Here is a 22,500-nt window from a genome sequence, read left to right as displayed (position 1 = left end):
CAATGTAGGAAGAGCGTGGCGAAGCATGAAGACCCTATGATGAATTAAAAGTTTGGCTGCCCGACACACTCATCATGGCTTTATATGTAGAAGCAAATCCACTCCAGAGCTATTCATGCCCTGGTAGCTTCCTTTGATTAATAAGCTGTTGCCAGGGGCTATGCACTATTTTGGACTATATTCTGCCTTAACTTAGTATCTAAAAAAATGGAATCTCTGCAGTGCAAGTAAAGTGACAGGAGCCCCAAATGTCAGCATCTCTCTCTCCACTGCTCTGGAGGGGTTGGCTTCTCTCTCCATGCCAAAGAGCAAGTGGACCTCACAGCCAGCCCTCGTACAAGGGAGCGAGTGCCATTGCAATACACTCTGGCTCTGGAACAAAACAAACCAGTAAGGGCAGCATTATAAGCAAGGCTGGGATCAGTGCATGCATGTTTGTCAGCAAGATTAGGTCACTTTTATAATGTTGTGTGATGCTAGTGAGGTTGAATCTTTCATTTGCATGTATAATGAATGGTTTAGTTCAAAAAATTAATAATTTACTGTCTGCTTCCATGTAGCCTGTGGTGTGTTTAAAGGCCATGTAGCTGTGTGCTAACACAAACACTGACATATTTGAGACTAAAAAGTGTTTAAGTGCGATAATTCTAGGTATAATTTCCAGATAATTCTAAATAAAGAATTCTATAGGAATTTATTTCTTGAAGGTATACTACAGCATGGGCTCTCTGTCGCCATCTTTGGTTGACTCATAAAATTGCGAATACATATGCACACATTACAACATAAAACATATTGTAACATTGTAATATTGTAAAATTTTGCACAGTACTTGGAGAGAAAATATGAGCATCAAGTCTGCCTTTCTCTCTTCAGTTTTATTGTCTCTGCATCTCTTCTTTCTCACCCCTCTCATTTGCTTTTTCTCTCTCTCTCTGCTAATCTCAAAAGTAGAACAGCCCCTTCCTATCACTTCTCCTAAAAAAGGAAGCAAGCGTGCCTCTGTAACTCAGATGGAGGAGGCTGGAGACAATGTGTGACGGGCTGCGTTCTCTCTGACCCCTCCCAGGGGAGCTTGTGTTTTAGTTGGGGTGGGACACCAGGGTGCACTAACTCTCTCCATTCTTCTCCCGGTGGGGTTCTCCAGAGGCGGGGTGCAGATCGGAGCAGCATGCGTCTCTGGAGATATAAGGTCGATGTTTCGTAAGATGAGAATATGATATGACAGATTGCAACGAAGGGCCACAGCTTACACACTTAGATCTACATGCACGCTATAATGTTCGTGCACACACAAAAATGGTAAAACACAATTACAAACATATAGTCATCTCAATGAAGGGGCTGACCTGAAATCAGTCAGCTCACTAAATATCTCTAAATATCTCGCCGCTGCTCTAAATATCTTGACATATTCAAGGAGAGACCTTGACAGGCAGAGGGGATGATGATAGCTTAGTGCTCACGGCTCCAAGCTGTTTCCGGAGAGGTTGTACTTTGTGTGCCAAAGTTGCTAAGACGTAAGGATGAACTATCAGTTGAAGAGCCAATGAAATCACAGTCCTGCTGTATCACCGTTTTGCCCCTGAACAAGACATTTAACCTCATGTTGCTTCAGGGGAATGTGTCAGACCAGCATAGGTCACTTTGGATGAAACCATCTGTTTAGATTCCTTAAGTGTTTTATGGTAACAAGGTCCAAAATAAATTTCGCCTTGTTACTATTTTTAGGCTGCAGTTGACATTTGATTCATAAAGGGAAACATTTTCAGCAATATCCATGATTATAAGGCATGTTGAACTGGCTTATTGTGGACTTATTTTTCAGGTCTTGTAAGTAAATGATCATTTAACTTTTTCTGAAAGAAAGAAATTCATATTTTATTAAGATTGTATTAAATTGATCAAAAGGACAGTAAAGACATTTATAATGTTACAAAATATTTATATTTCACATAAAAGCTGTTCTTGTGAACTTTAGCACAAGCAAATAAAAAAATAGAAAACGTAACACAGTCCGCAAAATTATTAAGCAATTGTAAATAATGAGTCATCAATACTTATTTCCAAAACGTGTTTTTGTCTAACTCTGGTTCACTATGGTAAGCCTATTATAAGTGTTTATAATTTAGACCCAGCAGGAATTGTTTTCACGAGAAAACTTATGCGTACATACGTCCCTTGCCCGTGTGTGTCTCGTCATATCCGTAAATAGAGAAAAGTTGCTCCGTCTACTTTGATGCATGTATGGTTTGGGAGTGGCATAGGTTTGTTGTCACAATTAGAGGATGGATACCCAACCCGATGTTCGGGTTCGGGTCGGGCTCGGTCACATCAGCACGATAAGGCATTGAACATTTTACATTTAAAACAGCTTATTATGTAGGTAGCCAATGGGCCTGTTTCACTTGATGCAAATGTTCGTTTTTGTGATTAAAATAAATTTTAAATATTACCCTAACATCCATCTTCATGTGTGCGGAAATTTGTTTATATAGCCGTGACAACGAAACACGTGCATGCATATTAGGCTACATGTGGCAGCGCGCGCCTGTGTTAACGTGCGCTTGTTGTGCTGATGCGCTCATCTGTTGACATTTCCTAATGCCTTGCTTAATAAAAGCGTGATTTCCACACAAACAAACGTACATATGTCATTATGAGAGAGATAAAAAGAGCTTTTATCTGTGTCGGGCTCGGGTCGGCCCGATTAAATTAATCGTTAATTAATGAGTATAACTACAGTAACGTCTTCAGCTAGTTAGCTTGAGATCCTTCCCATCTAAACTGGTTATATCTCTTAAGCCTAGTAGTGAATGTTTTATGGGCAGTATAATAACCATTTTCATCTGCACAGTCAGCAGAGCCAAAGCACAACCAAAACAATGTTCTTCCGCAAAATGCAGTGTTTTTCTTTTATCTTTGTTTTTCTTCTTTTTTGCATGGGCCAAAATGTACATAGTGTACCTTTAAAGGCCCACTGAAGTGCCTTGCAATGTGCAGCATTATTCAGTGTGTTGACGTAATTTCCACTGAAACAGGAAGACAGGACGGGACATATCGAACAGCTCCTCCCCTTTTTTTAAATAGCCAATAGTGTTTAGTTTATATCACAGCTCGGCCAGAGCCATTGAGCTCAGTAAAGCCACAGTTTCCTCATAATCTCTTTGAGTTTCTCCTCCTTATCTCCTCCATATCGCTTTACAATATAGCATTCTATGAACAATTCAAATGGTCCTATATGTTTTCTGGTATGCGCCAACTTGCATAACGGAGCAGATTATGTGTGTGCGCTGCGACTGTTCGCGTGACACTAACGTGAAGCCAGACTTAATTCGCCCCAATGGAAAGCATACTGTCTGAATCATTGCCTATCCCCTCTATAGTGCACTATGCGCCATTCACCACGTAGAAAGCTTAAGAGTCTGTTTATAATGTAGGGGGCGTGACACTTTAGATTCTAGAGAGTATTTGATTGGGCAGAAAATCTAATGAGAAGCTGAAGTGCTGTCATCAGAATCATTGATACATATTGGCAGAAGTGAGAAACTGTAAGTTTTAAACTATTATAAATGCAAATTTTGTCATTGTTTTGGAGCACACTAACTTATAGATTACAGTAAGACGAACATATTCATACTAAAAGCCCAAAAAAACGTACATTTTGATTTCATGGCGACTTTAACTGTCTTTGAGCAGCAAATAATCATATTAGAATGATTTCTGAGGGATCATGTGACACTGAAGACTGGAGTAGTGATGCTGAAAATTCAGCTTTGACATCAGGGATAAATTACATTTTCATACATTAAAATAGAAAACTCACAATATTATTGCGTATGTTTGATCAATTAAAAGCCTTCTTGAGTGTAAGAGACTTCAAAAACATTTAAAAGTCTTACAGACCCCAACATTTTGAACAATAGTGTATTTTTAGGGCTGTCCAAGTTAACGTGTATTTATTAGATATTGAATATAAAATATGAAAAGTTTAATACTTTTTACATGCACTTTTTTAATTCACACATTTCATTCTGCTTTCTAAAGACTAAAGTTTAATTGTAATTATTTGAATCCATTGGAAGCTAGAAGCTCTTTATCAAAGTGTCTTACTGTACAGAAATTTTCTTTGTAAAGTTATGGTTTTACAAAACAAAAGATGCAATGTGTTATTTGTGCAGTTTTAGCAGCACCAAACTGAATTGGGAAAAAAAGAGGTTTCGCACTCTCTTTCCCCATTTCGCAGACATTGTTTGGACAGCATTGGTTGAGCAATGTTGCTGTGTCGGCCTGCACAAACAAATGAGCAATGCAGAAAGACCCACAGAACCAGTGTTTACACTTTTTGAGGGAATCAACTTTCAAGCGGCTTACGTAAATTTGTCTCCGCGCATTAAGCGAGGAACGGGAGAAACTATTTTAACTTCTAAAAAATTACACACATCACCTCAGAGGAACAATTTCTTTGACAGAAGCTTTGCTTGCAAAGAGAAACTTTAACAAGGCATCGGATATAGAAGAATGTGTCTCAATAACAGCTTTAAAGTTAAACAACCACCAAAAGAGTATCCAGATACATTAGCCAAGAAGAAATTATCTCTTCTCTGACCTTCACTAAAAGCCTTTCATTTATTTACTTGGAATATTCCATCCTGATGGAACAACAAACAAAAAGCCAGGAGAGACTTGATATTGAGTCGACGACCTCCTTTCAATGTTTGCTCTCTGTCTCAATATCATCTCGATTCAGCTGTTCATCTTTGCAGACCATTCTTTGAGCAGTACAAGGGGTCGTGGAGTTCTGGAGTTGCTAGGTGACTCTGGACAGGAAGATCAGAGAACAGACGTGAATGTGTAGACCCTTGACATCGAGCTCAGTGCTGAGACGTCATTGGTCTTGTTTGGGCTGGTTAATGACAAGCAAAGTGTAGAGGCTCCTTCTGGCCTGTTCGCGCGCGCACATACACACACATGCTCAGATGAGAATGATATACATAGACAGGATCTAAGCACCAGAAGATATTTTGAATCCCTGTTAATTGGCCCAGAAGAGGCACGGAGCGAAAATAATCCCGCTGACAGGAAACGTCCTTCAAACAATCACAAACCCCCATGACACAGATGCCGAAATTCGAATCATTAGACACAAACACACTAATTTGTAGAGTGCCTTAGATATTCAGATGCTGTAAAAAGTTGTTTTTCGCTCTTTCATAGTTTTGTCAGGTATCTCTCTGTAAATTGATTGAAGGTCTTCTGCAACTTGATGAAAGTTGATGTGTTTCCTATAAATCTATAAATACAAGTCAGCCTGACTGGCACAGTAACAAAAAGACATCAAAAATTCTTGCACTATTTTATTCATCTAAAAATTGTTCCATGTTCCAAGGAGAATGTTGAGACAAAAGAATTTCTGTTGTACGTGCACCACTCGGACACATTCGCATGCGCAGAACTTGTCTTTCCGCGCTCACAGCCAAAGGAGTATACTTTGGCCCTGTCCCAAATGGCACACTCCGGACTTGTGGACTTCCTCAGAGTCCACACTTTGGTGACGTCATGTAGTGCAGACCTATAGGGCCCCTGGCGCGAGTCCTCGAGGGCGCATTGGGAGGTATTTTTTGGACAGACTCGATTGTCACGCCGGAAATAACGGTCTGGTTGTTGTTGGATAGGAGCTGCAGGTTCGGGGAAATATGCTGCCTATTGTTGTTGTTGTTTTTAATATTTTGTTTGCGAGATGGCTTGCCATGCAGAGAAATCACATTTTTGCGCTCCGTCGTCTTATCTCCATGTCAACTACACAGCCTGCTTTTACAGTTCTATATTTTGATATTGTGTATGCCACCTGGGCATTAGACAATAGATACATCATGCTTATTTAAATTATGTATACAGTTGTACATAATAATTCATAATGTTCCATTTTAACTACGATTACCATTTTAGTTTCAGATGAATTTACAAGTATGAATCATAATGCGATCATATTATTCAACACGCTATTATTATGTTTGAGACATCAACCACTGGTCAATGACCATAATGTTTGTATAAACTGAGGTAACAACTGGTCAAATGTAGCTACACATAGGTCATAAAAACCGTAATGATAATCTCCTCCCATCCGTTGTCTGATTGGCCTTTCGCAAGGATTCCTGGGTAGTTAAAGTGTGTGGAGCCTGCATCCATGCGGGCTTCGCGGAAGACCGCTTCAAGGGTACAAAGGGGGCGCTGCTGAGCACACTTCGGAGCGTTAAAATGATGAATGGGACGGCCTACGGAATCGTAGACTACGAGACCGAAAGTCCACATGAAGTGCACCATTTGGGACAGGGCCTTTGAATGGCTTGTGCACTCAACTGTGCGTGAGACGGAGCGGAATGCGGAATATGAAGTATACCCAAGCCTTCAACAAAGTTCTTAAAATCCTTTATTACACAAACAAAAACTATGTGTTTCGTCACATGCCTTCCTCCGGGAGAGTAGCACAAACACAGGTGAGACTAATAACATTCATTTAGTAAGTCACATGATTAGTAAACTGCTGATGTGATCAACCTCTTATAAAATATTGAACATTCACTCACTGATATATCTAGTTTCCATATCAATATTAGACAACCACAAAAACAAAACAAAACTTATAAAAATGGACTAAAGTCTAGGTATAAGTCTTCATTTAATTCTGGCATGTATTTGCCTTAAGTTTATAAATTCACAAAATCTCTATTTTGTTCTCTATATAAATACAGAAATACACTAGATGCGCAATATGTATATATAAAACTAAAATACTGTATATTAAATATTACATATGATATAAAATAATATATTATAATATTTAAACTTGTTGTCATTTGTTGTTACATTAAGAACTAACAATTAATATAGTTAATTTTAATTTCTGTGTATGTTATTTAAAGTTGTATAAATCAATATTAATCAATGTATTATGAACGAACATGATTTATAACTCAACAATATATTTATATAATTTTTTTATATACAAATCAATGCTAACTATTTTTAAAAATGCTGTAAAATATTTGTATTTGTTTGTTTATTATATGTTTATGTATTGACTTATCTTTAGAAGTTTAGAATTTATTCAGATTTTTCAAGACTGTTAATCCCATTTTTTTCTAAATCAGTTGATCTGACTTAATTAAGTGACATGATGATAATCTCTCGAGTGTCATAAACGCATGATACAGCTGCCCCTTTTAGGTTTCACACAGTCATTTAATGCTGGAAAATTATAACAGACCATATATGTTCTTATCAGTCCACACTGTAATTACACAGATAAAACTAACAAACAACTATCAGGCTGTCAATCATTAAGGGTCATGTCAAACACCTTATCAACTAATAATTAATAAATTAGAAGAATCTTGCTTGGAATCCTTATCTCTTTGATTAAAAACACCCTATGTGCGTAAGCAGCGAGTAAGTGTGTAAACAGTGTAAATGCAACAGCAGGTCTGAATTAGGCTTTCACACCACCAGTGCTTCTGCTGCATAAAAGAGCTGCGGCTCGAGAACATAAAGTCATTTTTTTTTAGTTACTAGTACATTGAGTATTGCCTTTAGAAATTTACAGAAATTATAAAATATAAGAAGGCAGCCAATGAGAATGACATACATGATCAGCAGTGAACTGAATTTACATGAGTGGCATGTATCTGGATGTGGAACTTTGCATCAAGACTGATAGGGGTCTTTTAATATACAATGGGTGAGTCGCAGCTCTCTGCATTAATCTTTTACTTCATAAAATCCAATATTGCGATAGATAATAGGCTTACAGAGTTTGATGAATGCTACAACCTGTTAACATGCAACCATTTAATGTTTATGAGGGCTATATCAAAAAATCAAAAGCATTTGTAGCCTGCGTAGTCGCTTTGCAGTTGCAATAATTACAAACTATCTATTTCAACACGGCTCTTTTGTTGTTTCTGGATTTTTGGCTCATGATTGATAGTTCATATGTCACAAACTTAAGCTTCTCTGTTACGCATCAGATGCACACAAACCCCGGCAACAATCACTTTATTACTGTAACCCTCCTGATAAATATTTCCTTTTGAAGATCAGTAGATCAATGTTAACAAAATCAAGAAAAAGCAGACAGATATTTTATATTTATCCATGTTTGTCCCAAAGTCTAATATCTGTCCAAAAACAGTAGCATGTTGTACCGTGAGAAAAAGAGAACTAAGTGAGCGTGCACAGTGATAAGATAACAATGTTTATTTCATAGCAGATTATAAATACTAAGACTGACAGAGGGAGTGGTCGACACAAGGAGGGAAATAGAGGTGTGAAACTAAGGAATAAGAGCACAGAAGCGCTGAAAGACACACAGACGCAAAAAATCTCTCTGTTACAGTGATGTGAACACCAGCTCATGCAGGAACCTTCTTCCACTTTGTAACCGTGATACACCGGCAGAATGTGAGTTACATCCTTTCACTGCCTTTTTGAAAGAATGTTTGGAGTGAAAAGAGTTTCAGACCTACCATGCAGTTTTATATACTAAACTGATTTATTGAGAAGAGAATATCTTTGGGTTTGCGTTTTAAGAATTGTAGTTTTATTTTTTTTATTCCAGTCTTCAGTGTCACATGATCCTTCAGAAATCATTCTAATATGGTGATGCTGCTCAAAAACATATCATTTTATTATCAATGTTGAAAACAGTTGCTGTGCTGCTTAATATTTGAATGGAACATTTTTATAGAGCATTCTAAAAAACAACATTTATTTTAAATATAAACCTCTTGCAATATACAAGTGTTTAATATCACTTTTGTTGAATTTAATGCACCCTTGCTGAGTAAAAATTTCAGAATTTCAAAACTAAATCTGACCCCAAATTAAAGCTTGATTAAGTTTAAAGATTTCCCTTTGTGAAAAGCATTCTAAATCGCATAAGCAACCCCATAAGTAGTTATGTTTAACATAAGCAAGTGATAAAATATAGATGCTATTGTTTGTCCTATACATTTTGGAAAACCTGCAGACTGCCGCCTGGTTATTTATTTTTGGATTCCAAGCAAAGAAACTAAACATTGACGAAGGTAGCCAGATGGTATGTTGAAAGAATTATTGCTTTTCGTCATTGTTTAAAGATGGATGAGTTAGCATCATCTTCTGTTCAGGCTACACTTCAGCGAACTGTTTGTTAGACGTGAGACCACACACATAGAAACTGTCCATTGTTATCATGGCTATAATTCTAGATCACGCTTCAGCCAATGAGTTTTCTGTTTGTTTATATTTTTTAGATTTCTAGGCCGTTTGTTCGCTATTTTGCTCTAGATTGACAGCCCATGGAGTTGAGGCTTTCTATTGCTATTATACAACTGTTTGATTCACTGTTACTTGAAGGCACAATATTGTCATCAACCTCATACTTGCACACTTAAACCATTCATTTATTTCAGCATGATTCACCGAGCGAATATCTAGAGCATGAACACACATTTCTGTGCATGTGAAAGGGCCAGAGCATGTACGAGTTAAAGTTCATGCAGTTTTAAAAAAGGTCTGTTAATATGTCTAATAGAACACCGGGCAAATATTGTATAACTTGGTGAGCTTGGAATTTTGTCATGGAAACGTATTTAAGCTCATGTTTCTACACTGCAGAGAATGCCGAATGAAAGCGCTTTAATTGTGTCGTTGCCATCGGCCATCTCTCACCTGCATTTATGTTTGAGCATTCCTTGCAATCTAACATTGATTTGACCTCTGCCATGAAAGTGCGTAATGAAAATGCTTGATCTTGTGTAAATATGTTTCTGCGGTAACAAACGAATGCTTAAAAGGGGGAGAGATATTACAGTATTAACTACAGGAAGATGCCAAATCAAATATGCACACAAGAAATTTCACAATGCAAATCGATATTGTCCTTAGTCACACTTTTATTCAATTTGTTTACCGGTAACCTTTGACTGAAAGAGGTTAATGTTTTACAATGTCCCCTTCCCCTACAACCAAATTTTACATTTGCATGCTCATGTGTGCATTTTTATGTATTTCTTAGTTTCTTTCCAACCATGTTTTGATGTGACATTTCCCTTTTAAAGATGTTGTGATATTTACTTGATGGAAATGAAAATATCAAGTGTTTTTGATCAGATGCTTCTAACAGAGGTTTCTCATTTTTTATCAGTATTTCATCATGTTTACACTCAAGGGCTTTTCACACTGCACTTAACTCTGTGTTACCGTCACTCTGAACACTGCTTTTAACCCCGGGTAAAGAAACATCTCACGCTTGTAATTTAGAAAAGCGGGGTTATGAAACCGAGCATGGTTAGCAAAGCTTTTGTGCTGCTTTCAACACAAACACAACTCTTAAAGGAATAGTCTAATAAAACAAAATACAAATCTGTCATCATTTGCTAACTAAGTTGTTTCAAACCTGTATGAATTTCTTTCTTCTGCTGAACACAAAAGAAGATATTTTGAAGAATGTTGGTAACCAGACAGTTTATGGACCCCATTGACTTCCATAGTAGGAAAAAAAAATACTATGGAAGTCATTGGGGTCCATCAACTGTTTGGTGGACAACCAAAATATCTTATTTTTGTGTTCAGCAGAAGAAAGAAATTCAAACAGGTTTAAAACAACTTAAAGGTAGGGTAGGTAGGATTTATATAAAAACTTTTTACCAAATTTGATTAAACTTTCTATATATATCAATGCATAATTAAAATGTAAGTACTCTGATAAAAAGAGTATAAAAATCGAGTGACTCTAGACCGTTTAATCTTCATTAAACACAGCTCATTATCTCCATTCGGGACGAATCACAGGATTGGCTTGCGCGACTGTCACTCGACGTCGCCATGACTACCGCCGTTATTACTGGCTCTGCCCACGTGCGCGCAGTCGCGCACCCGTTTTTAGGTGGGAGTGAATGGAATTAATGAGCTGTGTTTAATGAAGATTAAACGGTCTAGAGTCACTCGATTTTTATACTCTTTTTATCAGAGTACTTACATTTTAATTATGCATTGGTATATAAAGACAGTTTAAACAAATTTGAATAAAAGTTTTTTTTAGACAATTCTGACCTACCCTACCTTTAAGGGTGAGTAAATTATAAAATAATTTTCATTTTGAAGTGAACTATCCACTCCATCACACTTTACACTAACTTCCAATAATCAAAGACTAATAAAGGTCATAATCAATCTTTATTCCATGTATGTTTTAACATGAATCCAAAGTTTACAAATATTCACTAGTCAAAAATGTTCCATCGTCCACGTACATGACAAATGGTCAAAGAACAAATGATGATTTGGTTGTTACAGGCAGTGATGTATTCAACAAATTATATTTACTAATAATAAAAGACACTGTTTTAAAGCCTCACAAAGGAAGAGCTCAACACACTGAAATAAATGCAGACGAAGGCAGTTTTGCTGTAATGCTTGTCATTCAATCATGGATGACTGCAACAAAAAAGTACTAACAAAAACATTATAAACTGCTAAGGAAAGGTTCAACACTGGGTTGGTTCCAGGGTTGGAAACATGTAGTTGCGTAGACTTGTCAATGGAGGAACAGAAATCTCTCAGATTTCATAAAAAGAAAAAAAATTGTGTTCTGCAGATGAACGGAAGTCTTCTCCCACGGAAACTGAAAATCTCGTAACACTGTCTGCTTGTGATTAATAACTATTGCTACTTTGCAAGGCTGTAACCAGAATTTATTAGTAGTTTAAAGCTGCAAAGTGTAATTTTGCACTAGCAGCAAATCAGAACTGCAAAGGCTTGAGGGAAAATGAATGTCTTATTTATAGACGTAGCTGCACATTAGGCTGGGTTAAGAAAAAGATTCTGAATTTTGGTTGGACAAATCTTCCTGCTAGTCCCTCAATGTCTTGTTATGACCTTGTTTACATTTTTAAAAGAAATTATTCATTATCAGAGAATGACCTGATCTGAGAAGATATTTTTTTAGTTTCAACTGCGTAGGGACAAACGACACTCTGTTGTCCTTTTTTGCAAGTGCAGAATGTCTGGCCATCATATAGCCTATATTATGGTGGCAAACTATTTAATTTATTTTATGAGGGTGTGTAAAATAACCCAAATTGACAAACATCCCAGAGTGTTTATATGGATGTCAAAGGAATAAATGAGATTGCCCAGCAATTATGGTCTCTCGATTGTATATTTCTCACTTGTGCAAACATGTCTGGTGCTGTAAAATCCACATGGATACCAATGATATTGTGACTGTGTGCTTTACAAGTATCTGTTTAACCCGTTGTCATCTCCTACTGTGATTTTACCACAACAGTGTTCATCATTGGCAACTAATGTTGAATGCAAAATAGAGGGAAAATAAATCAACATCCAAGCACCCCACCACTGTGATTTAAATCAAAACTTAATATTAAAAACAAACAAGAGAAAAAGAGATAAGCTACAATTGAGAGAGATATCGGATTCTCTAAGATCTTGTATAACTCAGGCCTTTTTGTCCTTGCAGTGAACAGGGGCCGAAGTTTTGAATTAAATTTGCATTCAATTTAGATTCAGATTTGCATACATTTTTTTTTTGGGGTGACCTTCCAGTAGACATAATACCACACCATATCAGACAAGCGCATTCATTAACATTTCTTTGTGCCAACACATGTTTCAAAATATGAATGGCAGAGAATAAGCCAACCCAGGCTCATTGGAAAAACATGCATTTGGTGACATTTCTGCAAAATTACAATATTGCTCCTTGCGCTTTTAGTGACAATATAAAAATGAAATGTCCAGTGAGTGACAGTAAAATCAGGTTCCGTTTTATTCGAAATAGATCTTGCAACATTTTATTATGTCAGTTGTTGTACGTAACACGGCAAGTCGGAAATCAAATTGTTAATGCTAAAGTATATTGAAACATGTAAAATACCACCTACTAAACCATACCCTAACTAATGTTATCAAAAGAAAACATTAAATAAAAAAGCATTTTCTGAAGGAACCATGTACTTTTAGTCTTGTCTCTTTTACTGTAACTTACAAGGCTGCACCAGGTGAGCTTCCAAGCAAGTTTACAGAAAAGCCACATATATGGAGCCGATTATTTGATGCAAACGTCAAAATGTATTACTTTTTAGAAGCATTATGCATTGTGCTAAAAGTGTTTTGAGGGACACCGCATGAAAATAAGCCCCTGTAATCATAACATTTGTGAAAGAGAGTAAATGTTGATGTTGAAAGTTGCCACTAGCGGTAATTTGAGCTGGAAACTGCAGGGAACTGAATATTTACGTGTTTGGAGTTTTTCAAAACAAAAAGGCATGATGACCGTCAGAACGAGGAAAATGCAAAAAAAAAAAAAAAAAAAAAAAACTCACAACATGCATAAAAACACCTTTTAATACCAATAGGAAATGTTTTAGTGAAAGTTGAATCTATTAAATGCACTGAACAAATCATCTAATGCCATTAAATATGAAGTGGTCAGTATAATATAAATGCGTAGGGCTTGTTTTGTTTGTTTTATAGAGAGCTTGGTAAATCAGGTCAAGAGACTTTTAACAACAACACATCCTTTTTATTGTACAAAATGCATAAAAACAAAGATAAGGTAAAAAAAATAATAATAATAATGTTCATTGGATCACAGAAATCGTTTTTTTGTGGTGACCAATTGTTATGAAACAAAGCCTAAAATCACATGACTTTGGCAGTTTGATACACTTTTTTTTTTTTAAACCAGTTCAGCACAAACTCTGCCCCGACAGTGGGTTCTAAAGAGTTCACCAATCATGTCAATCACAGCTGATTGCTGATTCCATATAAGATGTGATTGAGTTGAACTATAACATGAGATCTGCAGTTGTAATTGGGGAGGAGTTGAAAATTGAAACTTGAAGTTGGACACTTTCTGCTTCCTGTATTGATGCTCGTGAGATGTTTGCATACATTATTATTTATGATGTGGATTAGATGCAATATTTGTCAAATACACAGACCTTTTAGACGGTTTCATGAGGGAACAGGAACACTTTTCATTCATTACTTTATGTACTGCTTAATACAGAGCCAATTTGTACTAGTAAAGTTCAACATAAGCATATTATTTAAATACCAATAAAGTCAGTCTAATTTTTATTCGTGTTCTTTTGATAACCATGACACAACTTTAAGGTTACGTGAAAAGTGAATTTGTGAGCATCAGCTGAGCTGAATGTGTTAGAATAAACCACGAAACACATGTGATAATTGTCTTCGGTGAATCCAGCCAATCGTGAAACAGCTGTGTCCATGTGAAGCCGATTTGGGACAACTGCAGCGCCTGACCCAGGTGGCTGGAATCATCTTGCTCTTGCATTACTTTGATGGCACACTTTCTAACCAAAATGCATTGCATTTGTTAGGTGCCGATCAGTCTGTGCGACGTCACACTGTCAAACTCTCCTAATGCTACAACAAATACGAAACCCAATACTGAAATCACATGCTAATGACTCGAAACAAATGATTTTCAGAATTTTCAAAGCTTCACAAAGCATTATCTAAAATGCATCACTAGGTAGAGACATGTTTTTCCAATAAGCCTAGGTTGGAATAACCTGATGAAGGTCTGGTTTCACATACAGGGCTTAGATTAAGCCATGATTAGGCCTTAGTTCAATTAGGGCATTTAAATAACCACCTACTATTGGTTGATCAATTGGATAGATTGATCAACCTTTCCAAAATTCACACCATTGGTAGTTTATAGAGCAGGTCGGGAATGTGAAGCAAATGTTTTGATAGCACCACTGAGTTATACTTTTTAAATGAACCTACAGCACTTTACACTGGGATGGGATTAGGTACTGTAATATTTGAAGTGGTACACATTACTAAAGGTTCTAAATGAATTATCCAAATGGCTGCTTTTTTTCTGTAACCATGTTCTTTTTTTCTTGTAGGAACAAGCCTGGGCTGATATCTGAGCAGTAGCCATAGATGTTAATGTTATGGCAGTTTTATAGCACCCAATGTAAATGTTTGAGAAAAACAGATGACACGTGTCCTGACTAAACTAGTTTGGATATCACTCTGACATACGAGGACACAAATCTCCAAGCTTTCCTGCTTCAGCAGCCAACAATGACATTCACTGCCCTGCGCTGGGTGGTACTGGTGGCCTTCATTGCTCTGACCATTTGTGGAAACGTACTGGTTTGTCTGGCTGTGGCCACCAGTCGGCGTCTGCACCAGATTAGTAGCTGTTTTATACTATCACTGGCTGTGACAGACTTGCTGCTGGGTTTGCTGGTACTGCCGCTCTCTGCCATGCTGGAGTTACGCAATGGGAGATGGCCTCTCGGAGGTGTTTTCTGCAACATCTACATCTCTTTGGATGTAATGCTCTGCAGTGCTTCAATCCTCACTCTACTAGCCATTAGTGTGGATCGCTATCTTGCCATTTCCAGCCCGCTCTGCTATCCCAGGAGGGTCACACCTAGACGGGTGGCGATCACTCTGACTGGAATCTGGACGTGCTCTCTGGCTGTGTCCTTTGTGTCTATTAACCTAGGCTGGAACACAACTAACTTCAGAGTGCAAAACCTGGACTGGGTCATGTGGGATGAAGGAGAGCTAGGCAGGACCTGCCGCTATGAATGGAATAATAAGTATGTGCTTCTGAAAGCATTTGGAATCTTCTACCTCCCTCTGCTGGTCATGTGTGGAATGTACCATCGTATATTTTGTGTTGCACGTGAGCAGGTACGTTTCTTCACTTGGGTCAATGACATGACAAGTGTGTCCCGATGTAGGCCTATTTATTCATTTCAAACTACATCTCTATGATGGACATGTTTTTAATTTCTGAATTAAAATTCATTTTGTATTTTTGTGAGGGTACAAGAATAAAGTAAAAGAAAAATGTCAGCTGACCAACTATTGGTTGGTCAAAACTAGCCCCTTCCCAAACTCACACCATTGGTAGAGTTACAGGGCAAGTCAGGAATCTGAAGAAAATGTTTTGATAGCTCCACAGAAATTTTTTACAAGTTATTTTTAGAATTATTCAGGGTGATACAACTGCCCTGATATCATGAAGAAGAAGAAAATATTAAAAGAGTTAAATTATTGAAGAGAAAACCTTATTAAGCAGTTTGGCATAATCCTCTTATAAATTAAATATGTGACCCTGGATCACAAAACCAGTCACAAGTCGCATGGGTATATTTGTGGCAATAGCCATAGGTCAAAATCATAGATTTTTCTATTATGCCAAAAATCATTAGGATATTATTAAGTAAAGATCATGTTCCATGAAGATATTTTGTAAATTTTCTACCGTAAATATATAAAACATCTATTTTTGTGAGTGAATGCAGCACAATCGCGAACATAAATGGACAACTTTAAAGGCAATTTTCTCAATGTTTAGATTTTTTTTTGCACCCTCAGATTCCAGATGTTCAAATAGTTGTATCTCGGCCAAATAGTGTCCTATTCTAACAAAACATAAATCAATGGAAAGCGTATTTATTCAGCTTTCAAATTATGTATACATCTCAATTTAAAATGTTTTTAATGTGACTGGTTTTGTGGTCCAGGGTCATATGAACAACAAAAAGTTGCACTGCTTAAATTTAGAATAAGGTTATGTGATGCAGACCAGTATGTAGAAGTACGCATAAAAAAAAGAGAAAATTACATCATGGAAAGATCAAAATCAAGATCATGATCTTTCTTAAAATATCATAAATCGTGTAAATCGTGAAATTTGCATTTGAAAAATTATTAGTTATTTTATGGTTACACTAAGTGACAGTAGTCACTAATTTTAACATTTTGTTGGAATTAAACGATTTGAACACAATATGACTACAAAGAGTATTCCTAAAAATAAAAAAGGCACACCCCAACACAATTTTTTTTTTTTTGTGGACGTTCTTATTTGTCATTGACCTACCTCATAACTATCGTAACATATATCTCATTGCATCCAACCAGAAAAAAAAAAATCTCTGTTCCCTTTCTCACTCTCTCTTCATGTCTCACTTTTAGGTGCGTCGTATACGGGCAACCACTCCATCCTTTGCTCAGGCTGCCAATGCAGTTGCCACTGCGCGGGAACACAAAGCCACCGTGACCCTGGCAGCAGTGCTTGGTGCTTTCGTCATCTGCTGGTTCCCATATTTTACCTACTTCACATACATGGGAATGTGGGCAGAGACCCATCCGAACAGATTAACTCACTCTATCGTTCTTTGGTTAGGATACCTCAACTCTGCACTGAACCCCATTCTCTACCCAGCCTTGAACCGGGATTTCCGTCGAGCATGCGCACATCTGCTCAGCTTTAGACGCAGCAATCAGGGGGATTTGCCTTTTGTTCATCCCTTCTAAAAGAAACAGACTCATAGCTATACAACGAAAACATGCAATGGACACCAGGACTCGTTTCACACTTCGAGAGATTAACTGCAGTGAATGCATATTACATGAAGTATGCTAGAATCCCAAAATGAAGATAAGACTGGCCTGCAATGACTCTTTAATTATAATACCGGATTCAACAATATACAAATGCTGACATAGATATTCCAAATGCACTAATATTTAATTATTATATTGACATATTTGGCAATAATATCAGAAGGAATTAGGCATTCCACCCCTGCCCATGCCTAGATCCGGCCCCGGGTGAGTCGACTTTAGCACTTAACTGTAACATCATAGAGATGTAAACAGAAACATACTGTAAAATAAGAGTTAGGCTATTTGAAATGTTTCAAATGGTATTTCAGTCAACATGTTTGTTACATTTACAAAATATAATTTGAATCAATGTGCTCTTTCATCCACTGTAAAACAGAAATGCTCATCACAAATAATTTTCCTTATTGGTTTTTATGTATTATGTTAAATTAACAGGCTAAAAACAAATATGTTGCTGATTAACCCGAAGATTAAAAGAGAACCACGAGATTAAACCAAAATCAGAAATATCTGAATGTGCTTAGGTTTGCACAAAGCCTTGCTAAGGATTACATTATTGTCCTCTATTTATTTTTTTCTCATCAATTTCTATAATTCCTGCTAGTAAATATTTTACAGGTCATACACCACTCAGTTCAACCTGATAAAAATAGGAACAAAAACAACAAATCACTGGAAGGTGATGAGGTATTCTGGGTAAGCCTGTACATCATTAAATATCACAAACATGGTTGGGTTGCTTATGCTGTCAGTCACACTGTTATAAAGATCAGCACTATTGGTGCTCTTCGCAGGGGGAACAGGAAGGCCCGGTTTTCCTTGAGTGAAATCACCGACAAGCACCCTGGCGAGATACATGCGTTTATGTCCGTTGACACCAGGTTTAGAATAGCCTTGGGCAGAGTAACTCGGGTCCACAGCAAAATATGATCCATTCCCATACATGGCTCCTAAAAACAGAACAAGAGCAATAGACTGTTGGTTTAAAAGACAAATTGATACAAGTACAAATAAAATGTATGCTGAATTTAACATTGTGGCAAGCAGGGCCGGGTGAGGACAGTGAAGGGTGAAAGAGGACCAGGCCTGGGACATTTTAAGTTGTTATTTGTTCGTTTATATGAGCTGCATCCCATACGGAAATGTAATATATAACATATATGTCCCTATATCGCTAGTGATGCCGTCATATATGCTAAATATAAGACAATATATTGCTATCACATATATACATATCTCTACATATATGTTGATATAGGTTTTTAACATATATAAATTTGCCATAATAAATGAGTATATTGACATATATTAATATGATGTATATGCTTATTATTTATATAATACTGTATGTTTTGACCATATGTCACCGATATGTTTAATTTATATATGCCAAACTATTTACTATTTAACTATTTATTTCAAGTCTACAGATCAAGTCTACATATCCACATTTCATTTCAATTTTTTATCTCATTTTCAAATCTTATAAAGATTCTAAATCTAAATAAAATGTATTATTTATTATTATTTTACTTCTTCTTGACCAGCTCATAAAAACAAAACAAATACTACACAAATTCTATTTGAAAACTGGTAATTATATATGTGACATGTATATGAAAAAACACTATTATACATATATAAAATATATGGCCTGGTTTTATATGTCAATTGTTCCATTTTCTAATAGGTTTTATATATGGGCATATATATGGGCATATATATTTTATATATGTGGATATATTTCATATATGTATATTTCATATGTGTACATATATTACATTTCATTCTTGCCAGCTGCCACTCTTCTTATTTCGTTATTTATGTTCATTTTAGTATTAAAGTTTACGTTTAATGTTTGCCGGTTCTGCTTCCCTAAACTGAACTTTGAAACAGACTTATACCATGCATCCCAGCGTAGCTGCGATTGAAGCCGTGGTGGTTGATCTGCTCTGTCTTATCAGGGCCAGTGCCGTGGAAGAGACGCTGTTCATTGTTTTTGTGGTTGTTTTTGTCTTCCAGTTCTTCCTTTTTGATCATGTAGTTTCTCCAAAGTGTGCTGTTCTGGACTCTTTCAATCTAAAGACAAGAATAAACATTCAGCTTAATAAAACATTACTATTACACAATAGTGCTAAATTACAACACCAAAACCTTTCAAAACTGCTAAATATACATTCCTCCTTCTCCTTAGTCTAGTCTTACTTCAATGATGTTAGAACGTAGTCGGGTTCTTCTGAACTCTTTCTCCACTTCGTCATATTCAGTCGAGCCTGCTGTGAGTTTTACAAGAACAACCCCATTTCCTTTCATGTCCTCCCAGTGTGAAGGCAAAGAACTTCGAGCTGCAGCTGCATTTATGGGCAAAAAGAAAAAAACATGAATAACTAATCTTTGTACATGATGGCCTTATGATCATTATAAATTATAAAAATAATATTACTGTACCTTGCAGATCTACTCTGTTCAGTTCAATCCTCATGCTCCCTCTTGTGGCTTCTTTGCGACCTAAATCGGCATCATATTCAACATTATTAATCTTGATTTTCACTGAAAGTTGCCGGTTCCGAAAGGCATTTTCCAGGTCATAATTAGTTAACGTATCAAAGTCCATGACGCTACGCCCCTTCTCCTGATATTGCCACGTGACCATACTGCTGATCATAAATGCCTCACGTCTTCGGCTTTCATTCCTTTCCACCTTGCGGATCATATCCCGAATACGACTCTCTGAACAGTGAACATCTCTTGTCAGTCCCTCCAATGTGATGACAGAGTCTTGGCCTTTCTTCTCAAGTTGGACACTGACTGTGAACTCCCTCTGCATGCCGTTCAGTATTTCTGCATCCTCCTTTGTGAAATGAGCAATGGCTGGATCACGGATTGGGATGGTCAAATGCTCCCGTACTATCAAGTTGTTGATCATGTCTCTGGCTTCCTTCAGGTCCTCTGGTGTCTCTCCACACAGCTGGAACACAGCTGGCTCGATTTCCTCACTCACCATCACAAACTCTTCATTTGTGGGAGATTCTGAATTCCCCCCCCAAAAAAAGTCTGCAGATTTGGTAGAAAAAAAGTCTGCAGGTTTGATAGAAAAAAATAGGGATACATTATTTTTAGTGTAAAAAAAATGTATTCAAATAATAGAAAAAGCATTCTTTTTATTGTTTACTGACCTTTAATTTTGGTAAGCATACTTTTATCGTCCTCTACTTTCTCACCAGATCTTCTGACCATGCTTTGGTGGAAGTCTGACAACATGTTCGTCTGGAATATGAGAAACTTCACAAACTTTACATGCACCGGTTTCTTTTTCTTCACAAAGTCAACAACGGCATCAACCATTGCATCTGCAACATCAGCTGGTTTTGCACCACCCTGACCTAAAGGGTTAGAGACACATTTACCAAAAAAAAGCAAATAATCAGCAATGTACTGCAACTACTGTACTACCAGACAAAGAGTCTTACCAGTGCCAAGAGCTGGGAAGGCAACAGAAGTCATTTGGAGTGACTCGCACAACTTCAGAACAGACAAAACGACATCCTTAATGTCAGATGGACCATTGCGACCAATAATATGGATGATGTTTCCACATGGCAGGTGCCCGGCTGAGGTCACAATCTCTGTTGGCTGCGTGTTTGATGATCTCACTTTTGGAAAAAAAAATGGGTTTACCAATAGGGTGACCACCATCAAACAAACCAAATGTGGGACGATTACTAAGTTTGTGTGGGACAATGTGGGACATGTGACCAACACTAAAAAATAACCTGAAACTGTTATATAATGTCTATCTAACTTAATAAAAACATTTTTATTCTGCCTTTCAGCTGATTAAAATACTTTGTTCTTTAGTCCCTTCCAGAAAACACCATTACATTACAATGTAGCCTAACATAACACTTTATTTTACATGTCATTTAAGTTCAACATCACTGAGCCCAAAGGCAGCAGGCATCATGCAGATAACTATTTTTGAAACAGTTCTGACCAAGTCCAACTAAAATCCAACAAAATAAATAAAGATCAAATAAAATAAAAAACAACATAAAATTTGTTAATTGACAGTCTTATATATTAAGAATCTATTAAACCAAAAACTTTTATATTTTTAGAAAGGATGTGAATTAGAACAACCACAACAGGCAATAAGTTCTAGTTCTAAATGTTAAATTCACATTTTAATTTACCGAATTATCCATTTGTTTTCTGACAGGGAACACATGGAACGAATCACCGCTCCACATTTTGATTGACAGCCGACACAACCTACCAGTGACCGTGTTTACTCCTTTCATTTCAACCATTGGATATGATTTTAAAAACGGCTGTTGTATTTGCACTTCTGACGAAGCGCTGTTAAATATAGGTGAAAAACTACGGCACAAAAAGAATAAATAAAATGCTTTCTTAAAAAGGCAAAAGATCGCATGCACGTTTTCTTAATATGATCATTAAAAACCAACAGATGGAATGATGGAAATGCGGGACATTTTCTCAATATGCGACGTGCGGGACAAGGGGTGAAAATGCTGTGCGGTACAACGCAAAGCGGGACGGGTGGTCACCCTATTTACCAATAGTATCTAAAGTTCATTAGATCCCTTTTGGTGTATAAATCTAAAAGATAAAATATCAAATTTGAATGAATACAAACCAATCTGTGAACATTCATTTTCCACTTGTAATCCAGCGGCGTCTAAAATGGCCTTTGATACTCCTGGATTACAAAGAGAAATTGGCAGTTACATTGTAATTCTCTTTGCATGTGAAATTAATTCTAAATAAAACTGAAATGAAGTTGGATTAACCTGCTTTCAGAGAAAATGTCTGATTTGAGGAGTTGACAATTGCATCCGTTTTTTCTTTAGTTATATCTCCTGATGAAACCTCCAGAGTCACTCGACCCAGCTGCATAGTGTGCACCCCAAGAGAGGGAGAGGACACTTTGCCAACGAGCCCTAATTATAAGAAAATAATAAAACGCAGAGATGTATGGAAAAATCTCAA

General features: G+C 36.9%; 2 protein-coding genes across 2 annotated transcripts in view; one reads left to right on the top strand and one right to left on the bottom strand.

The window, feature by feature from the left end:
- Positions 1-14,957: 14,957 nt before the first annotated feature.
- hrh2b (histamine receptor H2b) lies at positions 14,958-17,394 on the top strand (the record flags this gene model as incomplete). Its single annotated transcript, XM_079599463.1, has 2 exons — positions 14,958-15,759; positions 17,053-17,394. The coding sequence occupies exons 1-2, from the start codon at positions 15,139-15,141 to the stop codon at positions 17,392-17,394; spliced, it is 963 nt and encodes a 320-aa protein (XP_079455589.1). The 5' UTR covers positions 14,958-15,138.
- Positions 17,236-22,500, bottom strand: part of LOC306991525 (protein mono-ADP-ribosyltransferase PARP14-like) — a 30,360-nt gene continuing 25,095 nt past the window's right edge. The window contains exons 10-17 of the mRNA XM_079599460.1: positions 22,302-22,451; positions 22,148-22,210; positions 20,958-21,140; positions 20,664-20,870; positions 19,936-20,565; positions 19,693-19,838; positions 19,392-19,566; positions 17,236-18,437 (exon numbers count right to left, since the gene is read on the bottom strand). Coding sequence (XP_079455586.1) covers positions 18,157-18,437; positions 19,392-19,566; positions 19,693-19,838; positions 19,936-20,565; positions 20,664-20,870; positions 20,958-21,140; positions 22,148-22,210; positions 22,302-22,451 — 1,835 coding nt within the window. The 3' untranslated portion in view covers positions 17,236-18,156. The remainder of the gene's footprint in view (positions 18,438-19,391; positions 19,567-19,692; positions 19,839-19,935; positions 20,566-20,663; positions 20,871-20,957; positions 21,141-22,147; positions 22,211-22,301; positions 22,452-22,500) is intronic.

Source organism: Phoxinus phoxinus (assembly GCF_949152265.1).
Source record: "Phoxinus phoxinus genome assembly, chromosome: 23".
Taxonomy (NCBI): domain Eukaryota; kingdom Metazoa; phylum Chordata; class Actinopteri; order Cypriniformes; family Leuciscidae; genus Phoxinus; species Phoxinus phoxinus.
Note: the sequence above shows the minus strand (reverse complement) of the source record. Positions and strands in the feature narration are given on the sequence as shown.